Source organism: Choloepus didactylus, chromosome 5 (assembly GCF_015220235.1).
Source record: "Choloepus didactylus isolate mChoDid1 chromosome 5, mChoDid1.pri, whole genome shotgun sequence".
Taxonomy (NCBI): Eukaryota; Metazoa; Chordata; class Mammalia; order Pilosa; family Megalonychidae; genus Choloepus; species Choloepus didactylus.
Window position 1 is genome coordinate 96,296,109 of NC_051311.1, and position 25,235 is coordinate 96,321,343.

The 25,235-nt window shown below is 33.8% G+C and overlaps 1 protein-coding gene and 1 pseudogene across 4 annotated transcripts in view; both read left to right on the forward strand.

Annotated features, from left to right (window-relative positions):
- Window positions 1–25,235, forward strand: part of CD36 (CD36 molecule) — a 69,197-nt gene that overhangs the window by 31,871 nt on the left and 12,091 nt on the right. For all 4 annotated transcript variants that reach the window (XM_037836518.1, XM_037836515.1, XM_037836519.1 and 1 more), the window contains 6 exons: window positions 8,245–8,405; window positions 13,398–13,545; window positions 13,963–14,142; window positions 15,503–15,594; window positions 17,722–17,768; window positions 22,745–22,814. In XM_037836518.1, coding sequence (XP_037692446.1) covers window positions 8,245–8,405; window positions 13,398–13,545; window positions 13,963–14,142; window positions 15,503–15,594; window positions 17,722–17,768; window positions 22,745–22,814 — 698 coding nt within the window. The remainder of the gene's footprint in view (window positions 1–8,244; window positions 8,406–13,397; window positions 13,546–13,962; window positions 14,143–15,502; window positions 15,595–17,721; window positions 17,769–22,744; window positions 22,815–25,235) is intronic.
- Window positions 8,793–12,808, forward strand: LOC119534765 (annotated as a pseudogene).

Here is a 25,235-nt window from a genome sequence, read left to right on the forward strand (position 1 = left end):
AACCATTATAGCTGTTGTCTTACTGAAAAGTAGTCTGTTTTTAAGGTCATATTTCCTATACTTGCATGCTATATTATTATAATTTGAATGGCATCCCCTGCCTTGGGATTCCCGGTGTTTTTTTTGATGCTATTTTCAATACAGGCCAATAGAGACAGGAGGTGGTGAGCTGAGGCGTATCTAACAGTGTGAAATGGAATTGCAGTTGTTCTAATATCATCCAGTTCTATAAACCAGGACTCCCACCTGGATTTTCTGCAGAGAGAGAGTAGGATCCATGGTTGTGTTCAACACAGACCATAACTTATCTTTTGGAAAAATCTTGAATAGAAGAGCCACAATAATCTCCCAATGCATAACACTTTAGATTAACACCATTTGTCTGATGTATAATCAATGGCCAATAGCTGGGTATTGGTCATCTAATTTTTTTCTTCTTCTTCAGAAAACAAAAAAAGTACTGATTCTCCATAAGATGGCATACTAGGAGCTAGTATTTATTTTAAGTTAATTATTTAGTATTACCACTAAGCTCATAATACTTAATCATGAGAAAATAAGTATTGAGACAACAAAATGTGCTTTTATATAGTGTTTAAGAGTGGAAAAAATGAGTTCCTTTTATTTCAACAAGTGTGAAGTTTAACTGGGGAAAACATATCATAAAAAATATAGAGATGTGCTAACATCCAGAATTGGATTATAGGGTATTATATAGAAAAATGCTATTTAGAAAGAGAAATCTTGCAGAGTATTCAGTAAACTTCTGGAAGAAGGTGGCACTTGAGCTTGACTTTGAAAAAGTGTATAATTTTCAAAGACTAAAGAGGACTACAGTAATGATTTCAAAGGACTGATTAGTAGTATGGAAAAAATTGTGGAAAGGGATGTAAAGAGGGATGGAAGAAAGAAGAGAATCTGGTAAAAATACTGGCTTAACAAGAAAGATGATTAGTCTAGAAAAGTAACATGGGGTTTGATTTAGGAAGCCTTGAACATAAGTCAGAAGAAGCATTCATTGATTACATGATAGTGGCTAGCATATGTTTTTGAGTAGGTATGAGACATAAAGAAGACCACATCTACAAATGGATATCATCATATAGTTAGAATTTATTTAGTGCTTACTTAGAACTTCACCTATAACAATTCATTTAATCTTCCCAAATATCTATGAGCAGGCACTACTATTTTATCCATTTTACAGGCACAAGATGTTTGATCAACTTGGCACCTCAGCTAGCCAGTATGAGGAGGAGTCAGTTTCCAAATATAGTCAATCTGAAGGCAGAGACAAGACAGCACACACCTTTGTACATTATGCTTCTCCAATAGAAAAGGTTGGAAAATGAGGATACCAAGGACAAGAAAACTAGAAAAATCTCTGTAGGACATGACTACTTCTAAGACCCCCTTTTACGAAGATCTTAGCATAATCTATGTATTATGACAAGACCAGTCTGGACTAGTGTGGTGGAGTGGAGAGAAAGCAAAAAATAAAACAAATATAGAACTAATGGATGATGGGATGCAATGGCAGTTTGGTTAAAGGAGCTAAAGTAGAGTGTGAGTAGTAAAAACACCTGCAAGATGTCCAGTGAACAATTGCTAGAAATGTGTATCTTAGGAGAATGAAAGCAGAACATTTTATAAGTAGTTTGATATGAACTATTTCAAAGGTCAGAGCTCAAACAGATTTGATTATTGCGACAGAAATTATAGACAAAAGTAAACAACAGATATGCTTTCTAGAGGTTTTGAAAGCAGAGCAGAAAGAGCCAAGGGATTACTACAAGATGTGTCCACAATTCAGAGGTAGGAAGACAAAAGTAGCAAAATAAATGATTTTGTTTGAAGAAATTAAAAAACAAAGGAGTATACCTTTAATAGGTGGTCCGCCCTTGAAGAAACAGAGAATAAAATGTTTTCAGGTGGATTAAGGTTGAGGGAATAATGGTTAGAATAAAGTCACTAATGATTTTGAAGTTAATTTTTTGTAAGGAAAAGTAATAAATAGGGGAACGGAATAAAGAGTGTGCTTTTCTTTCTTGTATGCAAAATGAGGATTAACTGTACAGTCTTTTACCAGTCAAAAGGAAACAGCAACATCAATCACAACAAAAAGAGTAGGGCTTTGGGAATGACTCCAGAGGAGTATGGATCCAGACTCAAGAACAAAACTGAAATTAGAGGGACAAATGAGTTCTGAATGGCTGTGGCTGTTGAGTGACAGCTTACACTGTATGACAGCTACATATCCATAGACTAAAATTTATCATGAGAACCCCTTCAATGGGCAAGATCTGTGGTATATTTAAGGCTAAGCTTGATTTTGCTTTCCAGTTTGCATATAGCCATGTTAACTTGTCAACTGCAGTTATCTAAAGCTGCTGGGATTTTTTCTTTGTTTAGGTAGCACTGCTTTTTGTTGTCATTGTTGTTCTTTAGTTTACAAAAGTATTTTAAAAACTGGGGATGACATATGTATCTGTCTGGCATATAGCAGGAGCCAAATATCTGAATAAAGTTTAAACTCAGAGAGCCAAGTACACTACCCCTACTTCAGGAGTGTTCGGGTAATATTGTTATTTTATAAATCTGTAAGAAATTTGGTACTGGTCAGGTCTTGTTTGTTTGCTATTCAACTTCTTGAACATTACTTTCTTCATTTAATTGACTAATAGCATATTGGGGAAGGGGGAAGCTACTACCTGTATACAAGTATCATTTTGAAAGAAAAAGAATTAAAGCACTTCATTAAAAAAAAATCAGAAAAACATCTCCTATTGTTTTCTCATTCATAAAGTAGAGTTGGGACTCTATGATACTTTCAAGTTACAAAAGACAGCACCCTGTGACTATTGTTTGAAATGGTCTAAAGTGGTTCAGAATTTTACTTCTGCTGTGTTTTGTGTTCTTTATTTCAAAGGGATGTTTTCTAGGGGCTTTGTGTTTTTTATGGATTATAGCTGAAATTTTTATCAGTATTTTTGACCATGAATCCTGTATGAAATGTGTGGAGCCAGCAGTTTCTGCAGTCTTGCTAGGAAGACTAAAAATCAATGGCATGAGCTGCCATGAAAGTAAGAACTATCAAAGCATTTTGAAAAAGGTCAAAGATCTGCCACCATTTACATAAGATAATTTATTACTTAACATTGTTTATATAGCGAGTAAAATTTTTAGTGAATGTTGTGTAACTTTGGTAATTTTAAACAAATTTTAATTTAACACCAAAAAGAGCATATAGAACACCAAAAAGGGCATTAAAGGGTTTTTTCTTCCCTATTAAAAGACTAATGCTTGACTATACCTCATTTCCTCCCCCTACTCTTGAAAGAAATGATTCTGTAGTAGTTTGTAAGAAATGCTTTTAGATAAAATAAAGCTGAAATAAGTTGAAATAATAATTTATGTTTTTAAAATGACTAGGCATTTGAATAAATAGCTCATGTTTTAATAATTTTCTTATAGCATTTCCAGATATGATAAAATAATTTGTAACTTTGTAATACCTGAAATTTCAAAGGGAAATGCCTGAAGTATTAGTTATTAAAAAGTTGGAATTTATTTTATATTTAATGATATAAGATGAAAGTATGAAACAGTACAAAAACATTAAAGTGGTATAAAATTGATTAAACTACTTATATTTGCATATTAACTGCAATAATATGTCACTAAAAAGAATGTTTCAAAAAGTAGCAGTTCAGCATATATAATTTTCTTACTCCAGCCCAAATTAACATCAGTGTAATTACAAAATCCAAGTTAGTTTTTTACGTAAATTTTTGGAGGCTGATTTCCTGGATTTGAGAAACGTATTAAAGTTTACTACCTCAATGTGTTTCTGGTTTTCAATTGATGACTTGATAATCTGCAACTAAAGTCAATTTTCTGACTCTCAGACCATCTGCAGTTAATTTTCTAATTTATTCTCTCCCTCACACACATACATGTACACACATGTACACAATCAAGAAAGAAAATTTGAACCTGGGAGAATTGTTCTAATGTTTAAGACCAGTTCCAAGCAAATTTTGGTGGTGGCATGGCCTGATGGAAGGGGGTGGTGTCTATTTTCAGTACTCTATCAGAACTCTATACTTATGCTTTTTAAGGTTGTTTTGATTTTACTGGAGAGAGAATAAATATGAAAATGATTCAATAGCAGATAAGAAATTGTCACAGGATATTCCATGAGTAATTGCCACGTGAATGATTTACATAGTAAATATTATGAACCAAGCAGAAAGGTTGGGGGAAAAACATGTATTAGAGTTCTCCCTCTAAAGGATGATAGGATTTGCATAATAATAATAGCTAGCATTTATTGAATGCCTACTATGTGCTAACACTGTTCTAAATGCTCATCTTTATTAATCCTTATAACAACCTATGAAAATAAATACTTTGGTTAAACTATATGGAATTGTCAATAATCAGTTTTTTTTTTACTTCAGAAAATATGGTTCATATGGTTTAACCTAATACTATTATCATCCCCATTTTATAGATGAGGAAATGAGGAAATTGAGGCTCAAAGAAATGAAATAACCTGCTCAAGTTCACATGGTTAGCAAGTGACTGAACTTGGGTTCAAACTCATAGCATCTGGTTTCATTGTTAACCACTTCACTCTATGCTTTGAATAAAGAAAATACTACAATTTGTCAGGGTGGCAGTCAGGTGAGGGAATCTAACTCATAGATTAAAATCTGCTATACATAATTCTGTCTCTTGGTACTGTATAAGATCCTTGAGAAATGAGACCATATGTTGTCCAGATTTGTACTCTACCTGCTCCATGCATAGCATGGTATCAAGGACAGCTTAATAATTACACTAAAGTTGTCAGCAATAAGCAAGTAAGCATGCAGTTACGTGGCAGATATTACTGTCCCAAATGTCTGCTTTCAAATTAACCTAGCAAAATAGAAGTGTTTTTGTTTGTTTGTTTTTAGTAAAGGGCAATGGACTGAGGGCCTAGAAAACCTGAGTTTGAGTCCCAAAGGGCTCTGCCACTCATTTGCATCAGTCACTCATATCTCTGAGCTCTGATTTCTTCATCTGGAAAGCAGGAAGAATGCCGCTCTGCTTCACAAAGCTGTGGCGGGAATAATCATAGTCCTAGCTGCCATTGAGTGAGCTGTTACCATGGGCCAGGCATTCTCCTTAGTATTTATATTCTCTTTGATGTTTACACAACCCTCAAGGAAGAAAATTTTTCCCCTACTATAGAGATGAGGAAATGGAGATTCAGGGAGGTTGTATAACTTACCCAAGGTCACACAGCAGGGCTAAAATTTGCACCCTTGCCATGACTTACTTCACTATAAGATGAGAAACACAGAAATGTTTTATAACAATGAAAAGTCTTTTCTGTACATCATCATTTATTATTATTTTAAAACCATCCATGAATCTCTCTGGGCTTCACAGGCACAAGAACTGTCTGATAGGGATATGGTGCTGGCACATTTGAGAAAATAAAAGTTTTAAGGTTAATGACTTTTAACCCAGCAAGCTGGAGACCATGTTAGGTGAGAGTCAGCAGGTTGGAATCCAGCCAGTGCTGGGTGTGAGTCATCTACATACTTAAAATCAGGAACAGATACCTATGTAAACATCAGCTAAGTGAGAGGATTGTAAATGATAATACCTTTTCTGGGCACATAATGATCAGCCTTGTACTCCAAATTTAGTGAAAGATTTTCAAAACACTCTAGAGAGTTCATGTCCAGTTTAAAACAAAGCCTGTTAAATGACAAAAGACATGAAGTCTCTTGCCCCTTTTAAAATTTGAGAAATTTGTGAGATATTTAGATTTGGTACTAAAGGAGAATCTACACAATTTTCTAATATATATATAGTACTGTTAATATCAGAAGAATTGCATTCTTTTTGACTACTTCAATATTTTATGTTGTCCCTGTATGAATCATAGTGTCCTTAGAAACAACACAAGATTGGAGTCAAAAGAGTTCATCTTATCTGCTCCTAATTGTCACATAATATTAAATCAAACATCTGTTTGCTCTAGGACCCATTTTCTTTCTCTGAAAAAAAATGAGGAGATTAAATGGTCTAAATCTAATAGTTGGTAATTCTAATTCAATGGATTTGTTTCAACTCTTGGTGTTTCAACTTTCCGTTTGTTAACATATGTCCAGGTCAACAAATAAGGCAAAGTGACTCATGGTCTTTAAAAGAAAGGCATGATACACTTTACAAGGTCTTTTGATATTTAGATGCATACATATTAGAGTTAAGAGGTATCCTGTGCTGCCAAACATTCAGTTACAATCTATTTTCAATTCTGTAAACATTTTTGAGCTCCCTTTATTTAGAACTGAAATAAAATATGTACCTTGAGAAGTACATGGTAAATAATAAATATTGCATTAGGCCTTATGATCCTTACAGAGTGAGAGTAATATACATGTGTGGGTATGTGTTCATGTGTGTTTTCTCTCCATAAAATCCCTTTGAATGGATAAATTAACATTTTAGTTTATATATAGCACTTAGCTTTAACACTCTCTTCAAAGATAAAGGGAGTTTTGCATTTGGAGAAGAATAGCCATAATACTTCAATTATCTAAGTGGAATTTTGTCTTAATATTGACCTTGTTAGTGTAGGAATAAGGCTTTTTGGGAGCAAATAAAAATATTTGCAAGGACAAATGGTTGTAAAAAAGTAATAAAGATTCTAACATCACTTTAGCAACTCCATTGTACACAGTATAAAACACAGGGTTTTGTAATGACATTTTAATTTGTCCAGTTCTTCTCTAAATAATTCCATTATTCTCTGCATTGAGTAAGAAATAAAATATTTTGAAGATATGAAACTTAATTTGACTTCTACCAACCAAGTGCAGAGGGCGAAGGAGAGTGACAAGAAAGAAACCATAGTGATAGCGTTGTGTAAAAGAGAACTAGTCTAAAGGTCAGAGACTAGCTTTTGCCTAGCTTATCCTTTGGCCAGCCCATGGTTTCTTGGTCTCTTGTACTGGACTAGAAAATGTAGTAATGTCCAATGTCATTTCTTAATCAATATTTCTATGAATTGATGCTTCCGAGTGAAGGAAACAGGTCAGATTGTTCCTATATTCCTTGGTCTCTTTAGGCTCATTTTCTACGAAATAATTTCTTCCTCTTCCTCTAGTACACTGAAGTAAGTTGGAGTTCTTCCCAGGGTATTTAATTGGAAGCACTGCCGGCTACAAAATCACCTTTGTTTGCACGGGTTCCACAGATTCACTGATTTTCAGCTCAGAGAGTGAAAGCCATGGAAGGAAACTGGGAGAGTATCTACATAGGTTTACCCCTTCAATTTAAAGACAATGAAATTCACCTTAATGAAGGTTGGTGACATTCTAGTTGGTCCCTCAGCTCCTAAAGAGAGGCACCGTATTTCTTATTGAGGGTTTTCTGTATTGTGTCATTGTTGTTGTTTTCCTGCTTGTCCATCTTCCATACAAGGGGGATCAGTAATTTTTAGTGGATTCCACAAAGGGGTTCCACACAGGGAATAGGACAACTTTTTTATCTGAACTTTTCCTTTAAAATGTAGTCAGTCAGTATGATGGAATAATGATAATGTTGTTTTTTAAAACACGTATTAATAGGTTGCTGCAAATACATTGAGAGATAGGGAAGCCAAACTGAACAGATTTTGAAAGGCAGAAGCCAAAATTGTATTTTTCATCCAGAAGCATTTGTTTTGTTAATTTAGTAAATGTAATTTACATCCCCTAAAGTATTCAACTTTTAAAGAAAAGGAAAAAGCTTCCAATGTTACCAGCTTTTTCTCTATTTTTCTATCTTGCATTGTTCGACCAACTTGCCTAGGTTAATGGTAAGAACTTTTTAGAATAGCTTTAGTAAAATTTGTTTAATAAATTGTGCTACCAGCCATTGCAATATACTATTGCAATATTGCCATCAGGTCACTGTAAGGCTTGCCAATGATTTGCCTTAAAATCAACAGACAGCTCTGCAGTATTGCACACTAATTCTCTCTGTAAAAAGTTAACTAACATAGGTTGCTAAATAATTTGTTGAAAACATTTCTGTTGCAAGAGTGACAAGGTTGTAGGGGTTTTCATGTGCAAGGTTCTTGAGCTTGGTTCTTTCATTTTGACTAACTAAAGTTTATAAACAGACTCCCAAAAGTGTCTAAGTTTACTACAAAGAAATAATCCTGTCTCTTTTTTTTTTTTTTTTCCCCTGCCACAGGAAGATGTACTTGAAGAAGGTACAATTGCTTTTAAAAATTGGGTTAAAACAGGCACAGAAGTTTACAGACAGTTTTGGATCTTTGATGTGCAAAACCCACAGGAAGTGATAGCTAACAGCAGCAGAATTAAGGTTAAGCAAAAAGGTCCTTACACGTACAGGTGAGTAAGGTACCACAAACAAGTGGCATGCTTTCCTTGACCATAAATATTTCTGCAAATGATTTCCGCTTGACAAATGCCATTTAATTGAAATGCGCTTGCCATTTTCTTGCTAGTAATATACAGTAAAATATTTTGTTCCTACCAGCGTAGAATTGCCATCTAAGGATTTAATGATTATGAGGTGTTTCATATTTTGAATAAATGAGAAGCATTATATACACATACATATATCTGTAAGAACCTAAAAGTAGAGCCAAGTTATCCAAATATTCATTACTAGATAGTGTACATAAAAGAAATATGGATTTTATTATAAATTTACCAGGATCAAGTAACCATATGACATTTAAGTAGTGATTTTTTTTTGTTTTTGTTTTTGTGCTCATGGCATATAGTTCTTCTCAACAATTCTCTAAGGTATGCATGTTGAAGATGAAAAATATTAGAATTTAAAAATCAGAATATTTAAATCTTAAAATTAAATATGTATGTCGTATCAGTGGTTCTCAAAGTGTGGCTCCAGACCAGCAGCATTAGCATCAATTGTGAACTTATTAGATGCAATTTCTCCAGCCCCACCCAGGACCAGCTGAATTAGAGGGCTTGGGTGGTGCCCGGCAATCTGAGTTTTACAAATCCTCTGGATGATTCTGCTGTACATTCAATTTTGAGAACTGTGGTCCTATTCTTACTTTATATCGTTACAGTACCCACTAAGGATTTATATTCAGACTAATTCCCAGGTCATATAGTATTTACATTTATCTGATAGGTTTATTCTTATATTTTCTCTAGTACTGAGACTGCATTTGCTATACTTTTATCCTACCTTCCCTAATAGTTTAACACAATTTTGAATAGAATCTTAGAATATTTGAACCAGGAGGGAATGATTAGGCAAACTTTTCATTTTTTAGATAAAAAAATGGACACCAGGGGATGTTAAGTGACTTGCCCAAGGTCACACAGATCTAGAAATTAGTACCACCTGGATTTTTTTCTTTTATTGGTTTTCTTCTATTTAAATTGAAGACTGCCTTTTTTTTTTTTTTTTTCCCCAATCTATCCAAATAAGAACAGGGAAGTTGGGGTTCTAAAAACACTATCTAGCGGGACGGTATCTAGAAGCATTCAAAATGGTCGTGTTTGACATACCATCGTAGGCTGTCCTACAATACTGCTTCCAATAAAACTAGGCTGTCCAAGACCCCTGGTAACAGAATTGTTCACCTTTATACCAAGAAGGTTGGGAAAGCACCAAAATCTGCATGTGGTGTGTGCCCAGGCTGACTTTGTGGGGGTCGTCCTGTGAGGCCTGAAGTTCTTATGAGGTTATCTAAAACAAAAAAAAAACATGTCAGCAGAGCCTATGGTGGTTCCATGTGTGCTAAATGTGTCCATGACAGGATCAAGCATGCTTTCGTGATTGAAGAGCAGAAAATCATTGTGAAACTACTGAAGGCACAAGCACAGAGCCAGAAAGCTAAATAAAAATATATGAAGCTTTTTTAAATAATAAAAATAAAAAAAAAACTGTCTAAATCAAGGATTAGGAATATACTCATGGTAACATTCTTTATGCAAATGCATGATTTTTCCCTCAATAATAATTACAACTAGTTATAGACCATGTCAATAGTTCACAGAATTTCATTTTTCTAATGATTTTTTATGATTCATAAGTTTTAGGCTCTTACCTGTTTTGGGTATTCTTTAATTCTATAATTTTCTCTTTAAAGCATTACTGTATCTCCTGATTGACAACTCACCCAAACTGTAATGAAGTAATCATAGTTGTAGCACAGGTGGTACTTGCGGTCATAGCACAAGATACATAAGCTGTAGAGTGTCCTGGCACCTTTTGTTTTAGCAGTTTTCCCCATCCCCCGTCTCTCTGCACATCTGTAGCTATTCACAACTCTGAGGGAGAAGACCTGGCTTTCATTATTTCAAGAAAAATTTTACCTTGGAAAATTTTTTTAATTTTTTCCTGCTGTTATATCACTTAAGTTATTAGCAAAAGCCTAACATCTTGTTCCAGAGGAGTGTTGTAGCTGCAACACATGCTTAGGGGTACCTAGAGCTCACATGTGAACTAATGACCTTCTAAGTCTGATTATTTAAAAAGCATAACCTGAGTGAATTGAACAAGTAGGAGGAATGGTTTTCAAAATTTGAGAACTCATCTTTTGTTCTATTTTGTGTGTTTGTTTCTTTTAGGGGGATTGTCTGTATCACTCTTAAGGATATTATTTAGGGATGGGGAAACAAAAACATACATGATTGACTGTAGTCCTCCCTTTTTAGGTGCAGCTAAAATATATTTTATTCTTAGAACCTTTTGGATATACTTGATTTGCCTGTAGAGACAATGGGGAGATGGAAGAGAGTTGGATTTGTAGCTAATATAAACAATGAATTCCTTAAATAACAATAAAGGGCTTTCTGATTGACTAGCGTTGATCATGATGTAACCAAAATAGGGTCTTTAGTTTTTGCCTGGATGCCTTAAATAATGGGAGAACAACTAGTTACCTTTTAGAAAAATGATAATAATTTGAGAATATTCCAAGTGTTGAGCTGAACCTGACTCTCTCTTTAAATAGAACCACAGTCTGCTTATTTGGCCAATGGTTCCTAAAGTGAATTCAATAAAACTATGATTAATAAGGTTGTGACTTGCGTCAAAGCATGAAATTGCTTGAATTGAGACTGTAATTACATTCCAGCCTACACCATCCCTATGAAGACTCTAATTCCTCCAAAATATTCTTATATCCAACATACATCTTTTTAAAAGTTCCTTTACTTTGGCAAAAGTCAAAATCTAGGGTAAATTCCTTCCTATGCTAAGTTTCCCAAACCTGTGGACAATATAGTTTTTAAACAATGTGAGTGATTACATTCTCTTTTTTAAAAGTGCATTGTAAATACAGGCCTCAGTTTCAAGGATTTTCTCTTAGTGAGTGCCATCAACTGGTGTAAAAGTGTAAGTACAGTTTGTGAGCTCTAGAATTTGGACTATTGTGCTGCTGTAATTACTACATATACATAACTGTCCCGGGGAATTTATCATTTTAGTAAACACTTATTACAGGCCATAGCATTTAGAATATGTATAGAAATCAGTCATTCTTCCCATAGGTTTTGTTCATGTACCCTTATTTGAAATCTTATTAATATATAATCTAATTTTGAAATACAGTTATTTGAGGAAAAAATAATACTAGTACTTGATTGTCCTGGGTGCTGTTTCAGATTTTTTGTATTCTTTGTATGTCTAAAGTACTCCAAGGAGTGTAAATAATAAGAATTAATGGAATTATATTAAAACTGAGTTACCTTTCTGATTTAGAAATCTCATTCATATCCAGGTATACAATTAATTTAGCATCTTTCCGTTCGAAAGGATGTGAACCATTAATTAATTAATATATTCATTCTCAAGTATTTATTGAGAATTTACCAGTGCCTGCACTGTGCTTGGAGATACAAATCCCTCATAACCCGTACCCTACAGTTATTTACCTTTTTTTTATTATGGTCAAGCTAAATTTTTTTTTTTCCAATTCCTGTCCCTTTTTTTAGTTTTTAGCATAGATATTTCTTCCCCTCACATAATAAACATTCAAATATATGATAGCGCAATGAAGGATGTATACCTTAGTTTCTCCCATAACAAACATGCTTTACCACATTCCTAGAAAGTTAAGGTACTTTGTAGCCTAGAGATATTAGAGGAACTTAGACCCAGTAAGTATTTTGTTCAATATATGGAGGGGGAAAAGTTGTTCTGTAGCCCTTAAGGATGGAAAATTGTATTCTATTAGCAATCTCTATTTCTCCTTACGTTATTGGAGAAGATGGAAAGTCAGTTATGAAGAGGCAGTATCCTTTGAGCATTCTTTCATATACATATGCACACACACACACACACATATACATATCTATATATAATGTGCTCTTTAATATTCGCCTGCTTTACTCTCTCTCCTGTCTCTTTCTTTCCCTCAGGATCAAGTCTAAACATTTGAGTTCGGGATGTAACTCTTTTATATCTGAGACCCTGCTTATTTGCTTATTTCAGTGGCTTTATATTCTACCATCTTCCATGCTTGCAAACTGTAATCCAGCCAAACCCAACCATCTGTGATTCTCTAAACACATGTTCTTTCTTACTTCTTATCTTGCACATGCTTTTTCCTACCTTACTTAATCTAACTAAACTTCTATTTATCCTTCAGGCAACTTAAGTGGAATTCCTATCAAAATGTGTCTTATCCCTCAATTCCACCATGACCACTACAAACCTGCATTTGTATCTGAATTAGAAGATCACAGGAAGTGTACCATTAACAAAGGAAAAAAAAAAAAAAAAAGCTAACTTGCTATACCTCCTTCATCTGGCTGACTCCGAGATACAGAAATGTAACCATCTGTAGATAGACCAATTACCCTTTAGTCCTGCTAAGATTTGGTGATTCAATTTTTTGTTTTATTAAATTCAATTCTAGTACTTAATCCTTTATTTGTTGATATCTGATATTGCATTGGTGTCTTAAACAGTGATTTCATTTTTTAGGCTGGCCATTTATATTCAAACATATTTGTTCATGTTTTACTCAATTCAATTATCAAAAAATCAAAATTTTTGATGATGTTCCAAACCAGAACATTGAGAAAACTGTTGTGGGGTTGTCGAGATCCCTTCTTGAGTTTGGTTCCATGTCCCACGGACTCTGTCCAAACTCCCATCATATCACATATTACTTCTCCCTTACTATTCTAATTTCCTTTTTGAAAGTTTAGGACCCTCACTGATTAATCTACTTGAGTCCCAACACTGGCATATTTACCATATTAACCCAATCATTTGGCACAATTTCAGCCATATTCTGTGTACTCAAAATATTGTTGAATGAATGGCATTTGAGATCTAACATTCATATGAGATATTTTTTTGAATTGTATTTATTTCCGTTTTTTTAGAGTTCGTTATCTAGCCAAGGAAAATATAACTCAGGACCCTGAAAACCACACAGTCTCTTTTGTACAACCCAATGGTGCAATCTTTGAACCTTCACTATCGATTGGAACCGAGAATGATACTTTTACAGTTCTTAATCTGGCTGTAGCAGTGAGTAGACAAACAGCAACATTATTTATTTCAAAATTTTCTAGAACTCACTATAATTAATCTCATCATTAGAATTGCAGAATTTATTTATTTTGCCACTTTAATGGAAATGTGTTTCTATTTAGTTATTTTGAATGAATTTATGATCATTTGGAAAGATGACTGAATTAGTAGACCACCGAAAGTGTGCCATTAAAAAATAGATGCTGGCTTGTTACATCTTCTTCATCTGGCTGACCCTGAGGCACAGAAACGTAATCTTCCGTGGATTAGACCAATTATACTTTAGTCCTGCTAAGATTTGGCAGATTCAATTTTTTATTTTATTTAAACTCAATTTGAATACTTAATCCATTTGTTTGTTGAAATCTGATATTGTATTGGTGTCTTAAACAGTAAATTTTTTTTTTTTTTTAGGCTGCCCCACATTTATATCCAAACTCATTTGTTCAGGCGATACTCAATTCACTTATCAAAAAATCAAAATCTTCGATGTTCCAAACCAGGACGGTGAAAGAACTATTGTGGGGCTATAAAGATCCCTTCTTGAGTTTGGTTCCATATCCTGTTGCTACCACAATTGGCGTATTTTTTCCTGTAAGTATCAAATAGGAATGGTAATATTCCTATATTTTAATTAGGTGTTATAGATAATAGTAGATATAATTATACAATAAATTGCTATGTTTTAACTAGGTAAACACAATGGCATGGGCAGGGCCCAATTTTCTTATTTAGTATATTAACCTTTTGATGATTTGGATTATATATCCTAATTATAAAAAAAATGTTGCCACCTCTCATGGCTTCAACTAGCCTAGTTAGGGAAATTTACATATGTGAATTTAAAAATTAAATTTAAAATTAAAAAAACAGATTTAATCAGGTTTCTACACTGCTTTTTATAAATATGCAATTGGTCTAAAATTATCTTGTGAGCCTGTAAGGCTTTGAAAATTATTTTTGGTTTTGATTTCCCTTCTCATGAAAATCAAATTGAATACCATTTTTAAGTATGTATTAAATGTATCATGTCATTCTTCTTTCTCTAGACCCCTTACAAATTTGTTTCATGTAAATGAAAACTTTAGCCTAAATTTGCACATCAAAACCAGATTGTTAAGTAAGTTTTCCCTGTTTTAATGGGGTTTGTGTGTAAGAACTTCCAGTGGTTCCAAATAATTTTGAATTTATTAATTGAAATTGCAATTTTTAGATTTAGGAAAATGTGAACTTGATGTCAGGCTTAGTTATAGCTTAATGTTCCAAATTGCAAATAGAATGAACTGATTATTGAATTGGAATTTTAAATATGATTTCATTGGGCAGTATATATGAGATTATAGTTCTGTAGTTCATTGTTTTTGTTTTACTTTTAGATAGTGCTAGGGATTGTAAGGTTATACATCAATTAAATATGACTGTAGAAAGCCTTAAGAAATCAGAGATTCAGTTATTATTATTATTGTTTTAGTCCAAATACTCATAATGCTTTCTCTGACCCGGCTAATTCTGTTTTTAGTTTTGGATACCTCATCTTTATCATTTTAGCAACCATTGATTAAAGATAATAGTACTTAGAATTCCTCTAGAGACATGTAGTCGTTCCCATAGGTTTTGTTCATGTCTCCTTTCCTCAGTACAATAGAAGCAGTGATCAAAATTGCCTCACTAACTTGATTAGCATGCTGAAGTTTGATCATGTCAACTTCTAATATTTTACTGTCTTCTTTTATCTCAGCATCTAGCACTTATTTCTAGGTACCGTTTATAGTTATCCTTTTGAAATTTTAAAAGAGCAAAAACTTAACTTTAATTACATATACATTTCAAATAACATTAAACATATATGGAAGAACATCTAGTCTCTGAGAAATGTGAAAGTGAGTTAAATATTTTACAGCCTTGAAAATAGGATTTGTTATAGAAGTAATTTTTCTTGCACGTATCTTTTCAGTACAACAATACTGTAGATGGAGTTTATAAAGTTTTCAACGGAAAAGATAACATAAGCAAAGTTGCCATAATTGATACTTATAAAGGTAAAAAGTAAGTATCCAGATGAAGTAAGGGTGTATGTTTGTACGTGTCAGAGAGGGGTCCTGGGGCACTCGAAGGCAGGAAAGTTATTTGTTTAGCGCAGGCGCAAGTACCAACCTACTAAACAGACCTGGTTGTATCTAGAGGAGCTTTCCTGCCAGATATTAACTCTTTATTCCTAACAGCTGGCATGGACACACCAGTGCATAGCTGCTGAATACCAGCAGACTTCAGAATTTTGTTTAACTTTTACATAAAGAAAACCAAAGGGACCTTCCCTTCTCTATCACACAACCAGCACTTACACATCATCTATACAATTATATTAACCAAAAACAAAAAGGATAAAATCAATACAGCAGTGGATTGTCTGGTTGTCTAGTGTTACATAGAAAATTATACTTTATTGTGTTTTTAATTTACTTTGTAAATTGAGCATGTGAAATTAAAATTGTGCATTCCAGTTTCACGATCTCAACGTGTCTATAAAGATGGAATCCCAGGGAATCTATGTCAGCCCTCTCATGACGTTCCACTTGCAAAACTATGTTGAAATCTTTTTCTGTATTGATAATTCACCTTTTTTTTTTGTTTTTGTTTGTTTGCTGTTTTTTTGTTTTGTTTTTTACTTCATCAGGGCAAAGATGGCATTAGTATTTTAAGGGCAGTTCTAAAATTTACATATTTAACTTGAAAATAAAGAGCATGGCTACCTTGAAGTGGTAAAAGAATAAGATATCTTTGATTAACTGTGCATTGCTTTCTGTTTCTAACTACTCTGTTCATCTGGGAGATACACAGCTTATCATATATGTAATTTAGTAAGAATTGAATTAAACTCTAGAGGAGAAAACAATCTTTTCCTCTCCTTCAAGTTAATAAATGTGCTTTAGACTAGTTATTTCCTGAAAGAGAGAGAGAGAGAGAGAGAGAGAGAGAGAGAGAGAGAGAGAGAGAATGAAATAGTACAAACTGAAAGAGATTAATGCTTTCTATTAATATAATTATTGCCTCAAACTGTGCTCTTTTCTGAAAAACTATATTTTATAACCATTAAATATTTACTAATGTAGTACTTTTTCTTCTAAAGAGTTCATAGCTAAATACTTAACAGAAAAGTATAGTGGAGAAAAGAAACATCTCTAAAATGCTCATTTTGGGAAAAAAAAATCACATTAACATTTGCGTTTTAAGGAAAACAAGCATTTCACTCCATTTCAAAATTGTAGAGAGATTCTGAGAAGAGTTGCTAAGATATCCTAATTATAGTAAGATTTTTCACATCAGCTTAAGATTTTCATTAAGTTGATTTAACTGATCATGGCAAGAACTAGCATGAATAATACCTTCTGTTTAAAAAAGAAGCTACAGCAACAGCTTGGACTGAATTTATTAGGATGATATGTTAGGTATGGGAAAAAGCCAGTTTTGTTTTTTAATCACCAAAAAGTTGCTGAGGTTGCATGGAAACTATTACTACCTATTTTTTTTAACAATTCCATTTATATATGGCTCATTTAGACACCAGAGCATAAAGTAATAAATGCTGTCCCCTTTTAATGCCATTTCATGCAAGAGTTAAATGGGAGGAAATGTATAAATTGCTTATTTCCTTATGTATATATTTCTAATCTCTCTTCATCTAAACATCTACTTCTCTTTCTTTCCTTCTCCGCTCTGTCCTCCTCTAACTTCATACTGAGCTTACATGAGCTACCCAGTTGATACTTTCTTCCTATTCAATCTGAAACCAAAATACTACCAAATAATCCTTTTCTCCCATGGAAAAAAAATTATCACCTAAGTAGAGATCCAAGATTTTAATAAGTGTGTCTCAATTTTCTTCTTTTAGAGCTGTTCCTATTACAAGTTCTTCCTAATTACCTTGGAATTTGGCATTTTTTGTTTTATAATCTGGCCACTTAAAATGATCAGGCACTTAATTTCTCTCAAGATGAAAACTTTAAACAAACATGCGCCAAATGAGCCAGAATATTTCTTAAACTTTGCACTTGTCACATCTAATCTTCATTATATTAGCAAAAGTATTGAATAATAACAGAAAAAAAGTAATGTGAGAAGGATGCTCTTGAAATTAGAATGCTTTATTCATAGTCTTTCTTCTTTCTTCCTAAGGAATCTCTCCTATTGGCCAAGTTATTGTGACATGATTAATGGTACAGGTAAGGACACTTGTTTTGTGTTAAGAATCCTCATGAACCCACTTCATCTGCTCCCACAGATTTACTGTCATATCTGCTGTGTTCTGAAGGATGAGGCCATGTGCTGGCCTTTATCTTCCTACAGCATAATACAGAATCTCCATTTTAATATGAGCTTGGTAAATGTCTCTTTAATGCGGTGGGCTTTCTGAAGAGCCACCACGGAGAATTGGCCCTTACTACATTAGGAGGGAAACATTTTCTTTGTAAAACTTGGTCTAATAAATTCCATCCTAGCAACAGAAATAAGGGGTTTAAAAAATTAGAGAAATAATTACTGTTTACTTTTTTGTAAACCCATACAGAAAACAGTCTAGAATTGGAAGATTAGATTATTAAGATGTTTTAAAAATGGAAAATAAACATCTAAATGAGGTTTAAAGCCAAGGAAGAATCAGTGAAGTTGCAAGACAGAGCCTTCTATTTTGAAAAAGATGGTCAGAATGAGAGAGAAATAAAAAAAAAAAGGCAAAACAGGGTTAGATGTCTAATGACCATGGAAAATGTATGTGAAAATGAGCATTCTAAATTAGAACTGGGCAAAAAGAAGGTATTATGACTTTAATTTAGGGTGTGTTTATATCTGGATTGTTACTCCCCTCAAAGAAAAGCAAAGTATAAATATGCCTATTTAAGAATTAAGATTTTAAAAAGCAGTGGGAATCTAATTCCATGATGTGATTAAAAGCAGAGGTGAGCTTTCAGCTATTAAGAAGCAGAGGTAGGAGTGTGATGTTTACAAAGTTGGTGAGGCAATACCCTATAGGAAAACAACATAACACAAATGAAGAAAGTCAAATGAAAAGCTGTATAAAAGGCCGGGAATTACAGGAAACCCAGGATATGTTTACTTTTCCAAAATATGGTTGAGTTTTCCATGCATATTTAATATGTTATCACTCTCTTATAGAAAAAAAGACAACAATACTGCTTAATTTGCTTTGTAGATTTTTGATCTCTGGGGGTGCATGAAAAAATTCCTTTCTGAGTAAAGCATTTTTGCATATAAATTGTCAAGTACCCCACTAATACTAGCTATAGTAATTGCATAATTACTAAGCATAATACATCAGTCCTTAGATATGGAAAGAAAGAAACTGCTGCTCCTAAATAATAAAATTATTTAAGTGTTTAAGAAAAATGAAATCATTAAACAGTTCTGTCTGCTGAAATTTATTAATGACAATAATATAAATCCATTAGCATCAGGCATGAAATTAAAAGTACTAAGGGAAAATAGGAGTAAAACAAGCTAGAAGCAGAGGTAGATGGGACAGGGCAGGGGACCATGACAATCCCTGTGAGAGAGATTCTTAGTTACGGCACTAGGGAAAAGAGACTAATGAAACAGAAATATTCCAGGGTGTTTTCATCATGATCTAGAAGTGCTTGTTCTACCTTCTTCATAAGTCTGAAGAAACAGAAAATGAAATTATTGGTATTCATTTAGAATGTTTCTGAAAATAATCTTCTAATAATGGCTATCTTGTGGTCATTGTCCATGAGAGTTTCTGGATATAATAATGACATAATCTTTAATGATGTTTCAGATAGTGATTTCTCAAGTCTTTCAATGTATTATTTTCCCTTAATTGCTAAGGTGTTGGGAAGTCAGTTGTAGGCAGTGCCCATAAAGGAACCTGGGAAGACTTAAGCTAGACTTTAATATCCAGTCATCTTAAGTGTCAGGATTGAGCAACGATCATAAGGGACTATATGTGAAATATAACAAAATTGCAAAGTTGGAGCACTTGTCAGGAAACAAATCTGGACTGCATTATTGAAGGGTGGGTCTTACTGTTTTGACTTATTTGGATGGTGTTAATTTGAAGAACAGGTGGAAGAGTTATCCAGTTATACCTTTATCAAAGGTGTACCATAGACTCATAAGCAGAGTAGAAATTGAGTGAACTCAACAAAAGCCATTTTTAATTTGATGGATATGTTTTCAAAGCATTTGCAGAAATTCTGTTAAGTGAGAGAATTTTAATAAATGGGTTAAAATATTAAGCAACCACTGTGGTAGATGAATGAGTTACTAGAAGAAAGAAGGCTAACACTAATATAACAGAAGTTCTAAATGAACTTCATGATAAGAAAAGTGCCACTTTACTGATGGGGTGGATGGTGGGAGTTTCAAAAAACAGTCACACACAATTTTAGCCATGTGATTCTGCCATTTAAAAAAAAATTATTGTGGAATATAAAATATTTATATAAAAGTGATAACTTTCCAAGTGCAAGTCACCAAGTAGTTAGAGAGCAAATTTCAAAGAATGTTATGGGTTACAGTTCCACAGTTTCAGTTATTTCCTTATTGTGAAATATAACATATATGGAAAATGGTGATAACCTTCAAAGTACAATTTAATAAGTAGCTATATAGGAAATTTCCAAGAATGTTATAGGTTACAGTAACATAGTTTCAGTTAGTTCCTTATTGTGAAACATAACATATATACAGAAAGGTGATAACTTTCAAATTACAATTTAACAAGTAGCTATACAGTAAATTTCAAAGAATGTTGAACCACTTCAGTTCTTTCCTTCTAGCTATTCTAATACCCTAGCAACTAAGAAAAAGAAAATTCTGTACAGATTCAGTATTCATAATCCTTTTTAAAATTCTGTCTTATCTGTTGCTACCCCTTCCTCTAGTTTAATCACTTTCCCAATCTACAGGGATGTCTAGGCAGTGAACACCCTAACTTGTTCATGTTGAAAAGAAGTGTAGACATTATGGGAAAAGGGGCTGCATCTGGTTGATGTTCTTGAAGAGGCTGTTGCCTCTGGGTTTTGGGACTTAGCTGGCACAGGGGCTCTCTGGAGGATTTAAGTCTGAAGAATAAGCTTACTGAGTGAAACTTTTGAAGAGTGTCAGATAGGGATCTGGGTATTAAGGTTTTCCGGACTACTGTTGACATGGGCTTATTAAACTGTAGCCATTTGGCATATCTAGCTGAAGTTTGCATACGAGTAACCTCCAGGACACCGTCTTGACTCTATTTGAAACCTCTTAGTCACTAAAACCTTATTTTTTTGCCTTTCTTTTCCCCTTTTTGTCAAAAAGGCATTCTCAATCCCTTGGTGCCAGGGTCAGGCTCATTTCTGGAATCCATGTCCCACGTCGCCAGGGAGACTCACTCACCTGGGAGTCCTGGCTCATGTCAGGGGGAGGGTGATGAATTTATTAGCAGAGTTGGGCTTAGAGAGAGAAAGTCCACATTTGAGCAACAAAAGAGGTTCTCTGAAGGTGTCATTTGAAAAAAAAAAAGAATCTGCCTTTTTTTTTTAAGTTTCTTTTATTTTTAAGGAGTGGAGTATTTACTTTAATGTGAATTTGAATGCCAAAGAATGTGTATAGTGTACAAATGTGTTCTTCAGTAAGGTAGCCATATGTGACTATAGAACACTTGAAATATAGCTAGTATGAATTAAAAAGTATGGTAAGTTTGTAGCATAGAGTTTAATTTTACTTACTTTGTACATATTTGAAACCAGCTACTGTGGAAAATTAGAATTCATCAGAAAATTTTGCTTTGGTTTTTATTTGCCAATGAACATCTTTGAAATTTTGACTTTAATCAAATGATATTTTAGTTTTTGTGCAAACATAAAAATAGCAATCCTTTGATTTTATATAGTCAGTATTTTCAGATTCCTGTTTAAAATTATTTGAAAACAAATTTCTAGGTAATAAAGGGTACTCAGAACTTGATACATATAGTAGAATTACCACATGGTTTAATATTTAATTAAGGTGTATGCTTGTTATTTTGAATTGTTAGTTTTGGGGCTATATTCCAACTGATAAACCATGATGAGATTGCATCAGTATAAATGGGTGCTAATTGATAATGGAAATAATTTGACAGTGTACTATATAGAATGTTAATTATTAAGCCATACGTTTATGTCTGGATTTAAAACTTTTAAACAATCATTTACAAACACAGTGTCTTTTATTTTGAAGAATATTAACAGTTATATTCAGTTATACAAATAAACATTTATTGTAAGATACCTTATTCCATTGAAAAGTTTTGCTGTAGTGTGGGAAAATGTAAATCTTTTTCACAGTTTCTATCAATGTGAAATAAAATTTAATTCTGCAAAAAAATAAAAATAAAAATAAAATAAGATAAAAAAATAAAAAGTACAGTAAGTGTAAAATATAAACTGGGTTTTGAGAATGTACAGTCTTATTTTGCATGTATTTATTTATTTATTCTTTACTTAATGTTTACATGATAATGTTTTGGAGTTATTGGGTTAAATGAAATAGGCTTGTTTCTTTTTACTTTTTTTTCTTTTAATGTGATGTTTTAGTTTCCTAGGCTGCTAAAGCAAATACCATGAAATGGGTTGGTTTCAGCAATGGGAGTGTATTAGCTTACAGTTTTGAGTCCAGAAAAATGTCCAAATCAAGGCATCTTCTAGGTGACGCTTTCTCTCCAAGACTGTGGCATTCTGGGACTGGCTGCCTGTGATCCTTGGCCCTTAGCTTATCACATGGCAAGGCACATAGAGGGGTCTCTGGTCTCTTCCTTATCTTCTGGGTTCTGTTTCAGCTTCTTGCTTCCTGTGGCTTTGCCTCTCTGTATCTGAATTTCTGAAATTTCTTTCTGTTGTAAGGGAATCCAATAGTAGGATTAAGACCCATCTGATTGAGGTGGGTCGCACCTTAAATAAAGTAGCCTCATCAAAAGTTACTACTTATAATGGATTTACATCTACAGGAATGGATTAAATTTAAGAACGTGCTTTTCTGGGGTATATACAGCTTCAAACCACCACATGTGGATACTAGAAAATTTAAAATTACATTTCTAGTTTGCATGCTCTTTCTATTGAACCATGCTGGAATAGAGATTTCTCTATTTTTCTAGAGCACATGTTAAATCTAATCAACTGCCACTGACTTGATTTTTACATAGATGCAGCCTCATTTCCTCCTTTTGTTGAGAAGACCCGGGTATTGCAGTTCTTTTCCTCTGACATTTGCAGGTAAGACTAAGAGGCTGCTGTATTTCTGTGAGTTGGAATTATTTTCCTAAAGTGAGAAAATACAGACTACAAAGTTCACAATTAATAATCATGTTATTTGGGGAAAAAAGCTGGGAAAATTTTTCTTTACTTTTTTTAAAATTATATTTTGAAATAAATTCAAACTTACAGGAGCAGTTGGAAAAACAATACAAACCCCATATACAGAACTCCAGCATACCCCGACCCTCCTCCCCTGATACCCTGATCCACCAACTTTAACATCCTGTCACAGCACCATTTCTTTCTTTCCCTCCCTCCCTCCCTATCTATCATCCATCATCTATTGCTCTGTCTTCTGATCATATGAGAGCTAGCTGCACACATCCTTGAACAAACAATATAATTCATATATACAATTCCCATGAACAAGAACATTCTTTTATGCAATCCCATTAAGCACAGCTAAGAAGTTCAAGAAATTCAACATTGATACAAAGCTTACATTCTGTATTTCCTTTTTTTTTTTTCTTATGTCCCAACTGTGTCCCTTTGAGCCTCCTCTCCTCCATCCTCAGATCCCATCCAGGATCATCCTTGGCATTTAATTGTCATTATCTATTTAGACTTTTTCTTTCTTTTTTTTTTTTTTTTCCAATTGTGGAAACATATATACAGCCTAAATCTTCCCATTCCAACACCTCCCTAGCATTCCATTAGCGGGATTAATCACATTTAGAATGTTGCAGTGCTATCACCTTCCCACCATCCATTACTAGAAATTTCCCTTCACCCCGAACAGAAACCCTACACTCATTTCTCAACTCCCCATTGCCCCTTCCCCCACTTCTCGTAACCCATACTCTACTTTTCATCTCTATGGTCATATTCGCTGATACTTTCTTTGTGTTTACTGTGGGGCTTAAATTTAGTGTTGTAAATCTATAACAGTCTTGTTTTTCTTTGATACCAACTTAACTTCAATATGAGACGTAAACTATGTTCCTATACTCCTCCATTCCTCCCCTTTATGTAGTTCTTGTCAAAAATTACATATTTTACATTGAGTCCAAAACCACTGATTTGTCATTGTGGTTTATGTATTTTAGATCCTGTAGGAAGTAAATAGTGGAGTTACAAATCAAAAATACAGTAATATTGGTATTTATATTTACCATGTGATCTTTACTGGATATCTTTATTTCTTTATGTGGTTTCAGTCAATTGTTTAGTGTCCCTTCCTTTCAGCCTGCTCAGTTTCCTTTAGCATTTCTCATAGGAGTGATCTACTGGTTATGAAGTTCCTCAGCTTTTGATTATCCAGGAATGTTTTCATCTCCCCCTCATTTTTACCCTCCAGTTGTTTGTGCATTTTCTAAGTCTCTGATGGTTATTGACTTCTATTTGTATTCCACTGTGGTCAGAGAATGTGCTTTGAATAAATTCAATTTTTTTTTTTTTAATTTATTGAGGCTTGTTTTATGTCCCAGCCTATGGTCTATTCTGGAGAAAGATCTGTGATCACTAGACAAGAATGTTTGTCCTGGTGATTTGGGATGTAATGTTCTATATATGTCTGTTAAATTTCTCTCTCTCTCTCTCTCTCCTTTCTCTGTTTCTTTGTCAGTAGGGCTCCCTTTAGTATCTGAAGTAGAGAAGGTCTTTCATTAGCAAAATCTCTCAGCATTTGTTTGTCTGTGAAAAATTTAAGCTCTCCCTCAAATTTGAAGGAGAGTTTTGCTGCATAAAGTATTCTTGGTTGGAAATTTTTCTCTCTCAGAATTTTAAATATGTCATGCCACTGCCTTCTCACCTCCATGGTGGCTGCTGAATAGTCACTACTTAGTCTTACATTCTTTCCTTTGTATGTGGTGAATTGCTTTTCTCTTGCTGCTTTCAGAACTTGCTGCTTCTCTTCAGTATTTGACAGTTTGATTAGAATATGTCTTGGAGTGGATTTATTTGGATTTATTGTATTTGGAGTTCGCTGGGCATTTATGCTTTGTGTATTTATATTGTGTAGAAGGTTTGGGAAGTTTTCCCCAACAATTTCTTTGAATACTCTTTCAAGACCTTTACCCTTCTCTTCCCCTTCTGGGACACCAATGAGTCTTAAATTTGGATGTTTTATTTTATCTATCGTATCCCTGAGATCCATTTCATTTTTTTTTTATTTTTTCCCCATTCTTTTTTTTTGTTGTTGTTCTTTCATTTTCCATTCTGTGGTCCTTGAGGAGGTTGAGTTGTTGTTCAGCTTCCTCTAATCTTGTATTATGAGTATCCAGAGTCTTTTTAATTTGGCCAACAGTTTCTTTTATTTCCATAAGATCTTCTATTTTTTTATTTACTCTTGCAATGTCTTCTTTATGCTCTTCTAGGGTCTTCTTTATGTCCTTTATATCCTGTGCCATGCTCTTCTTCATGTCCTTTATATCCTGTGCC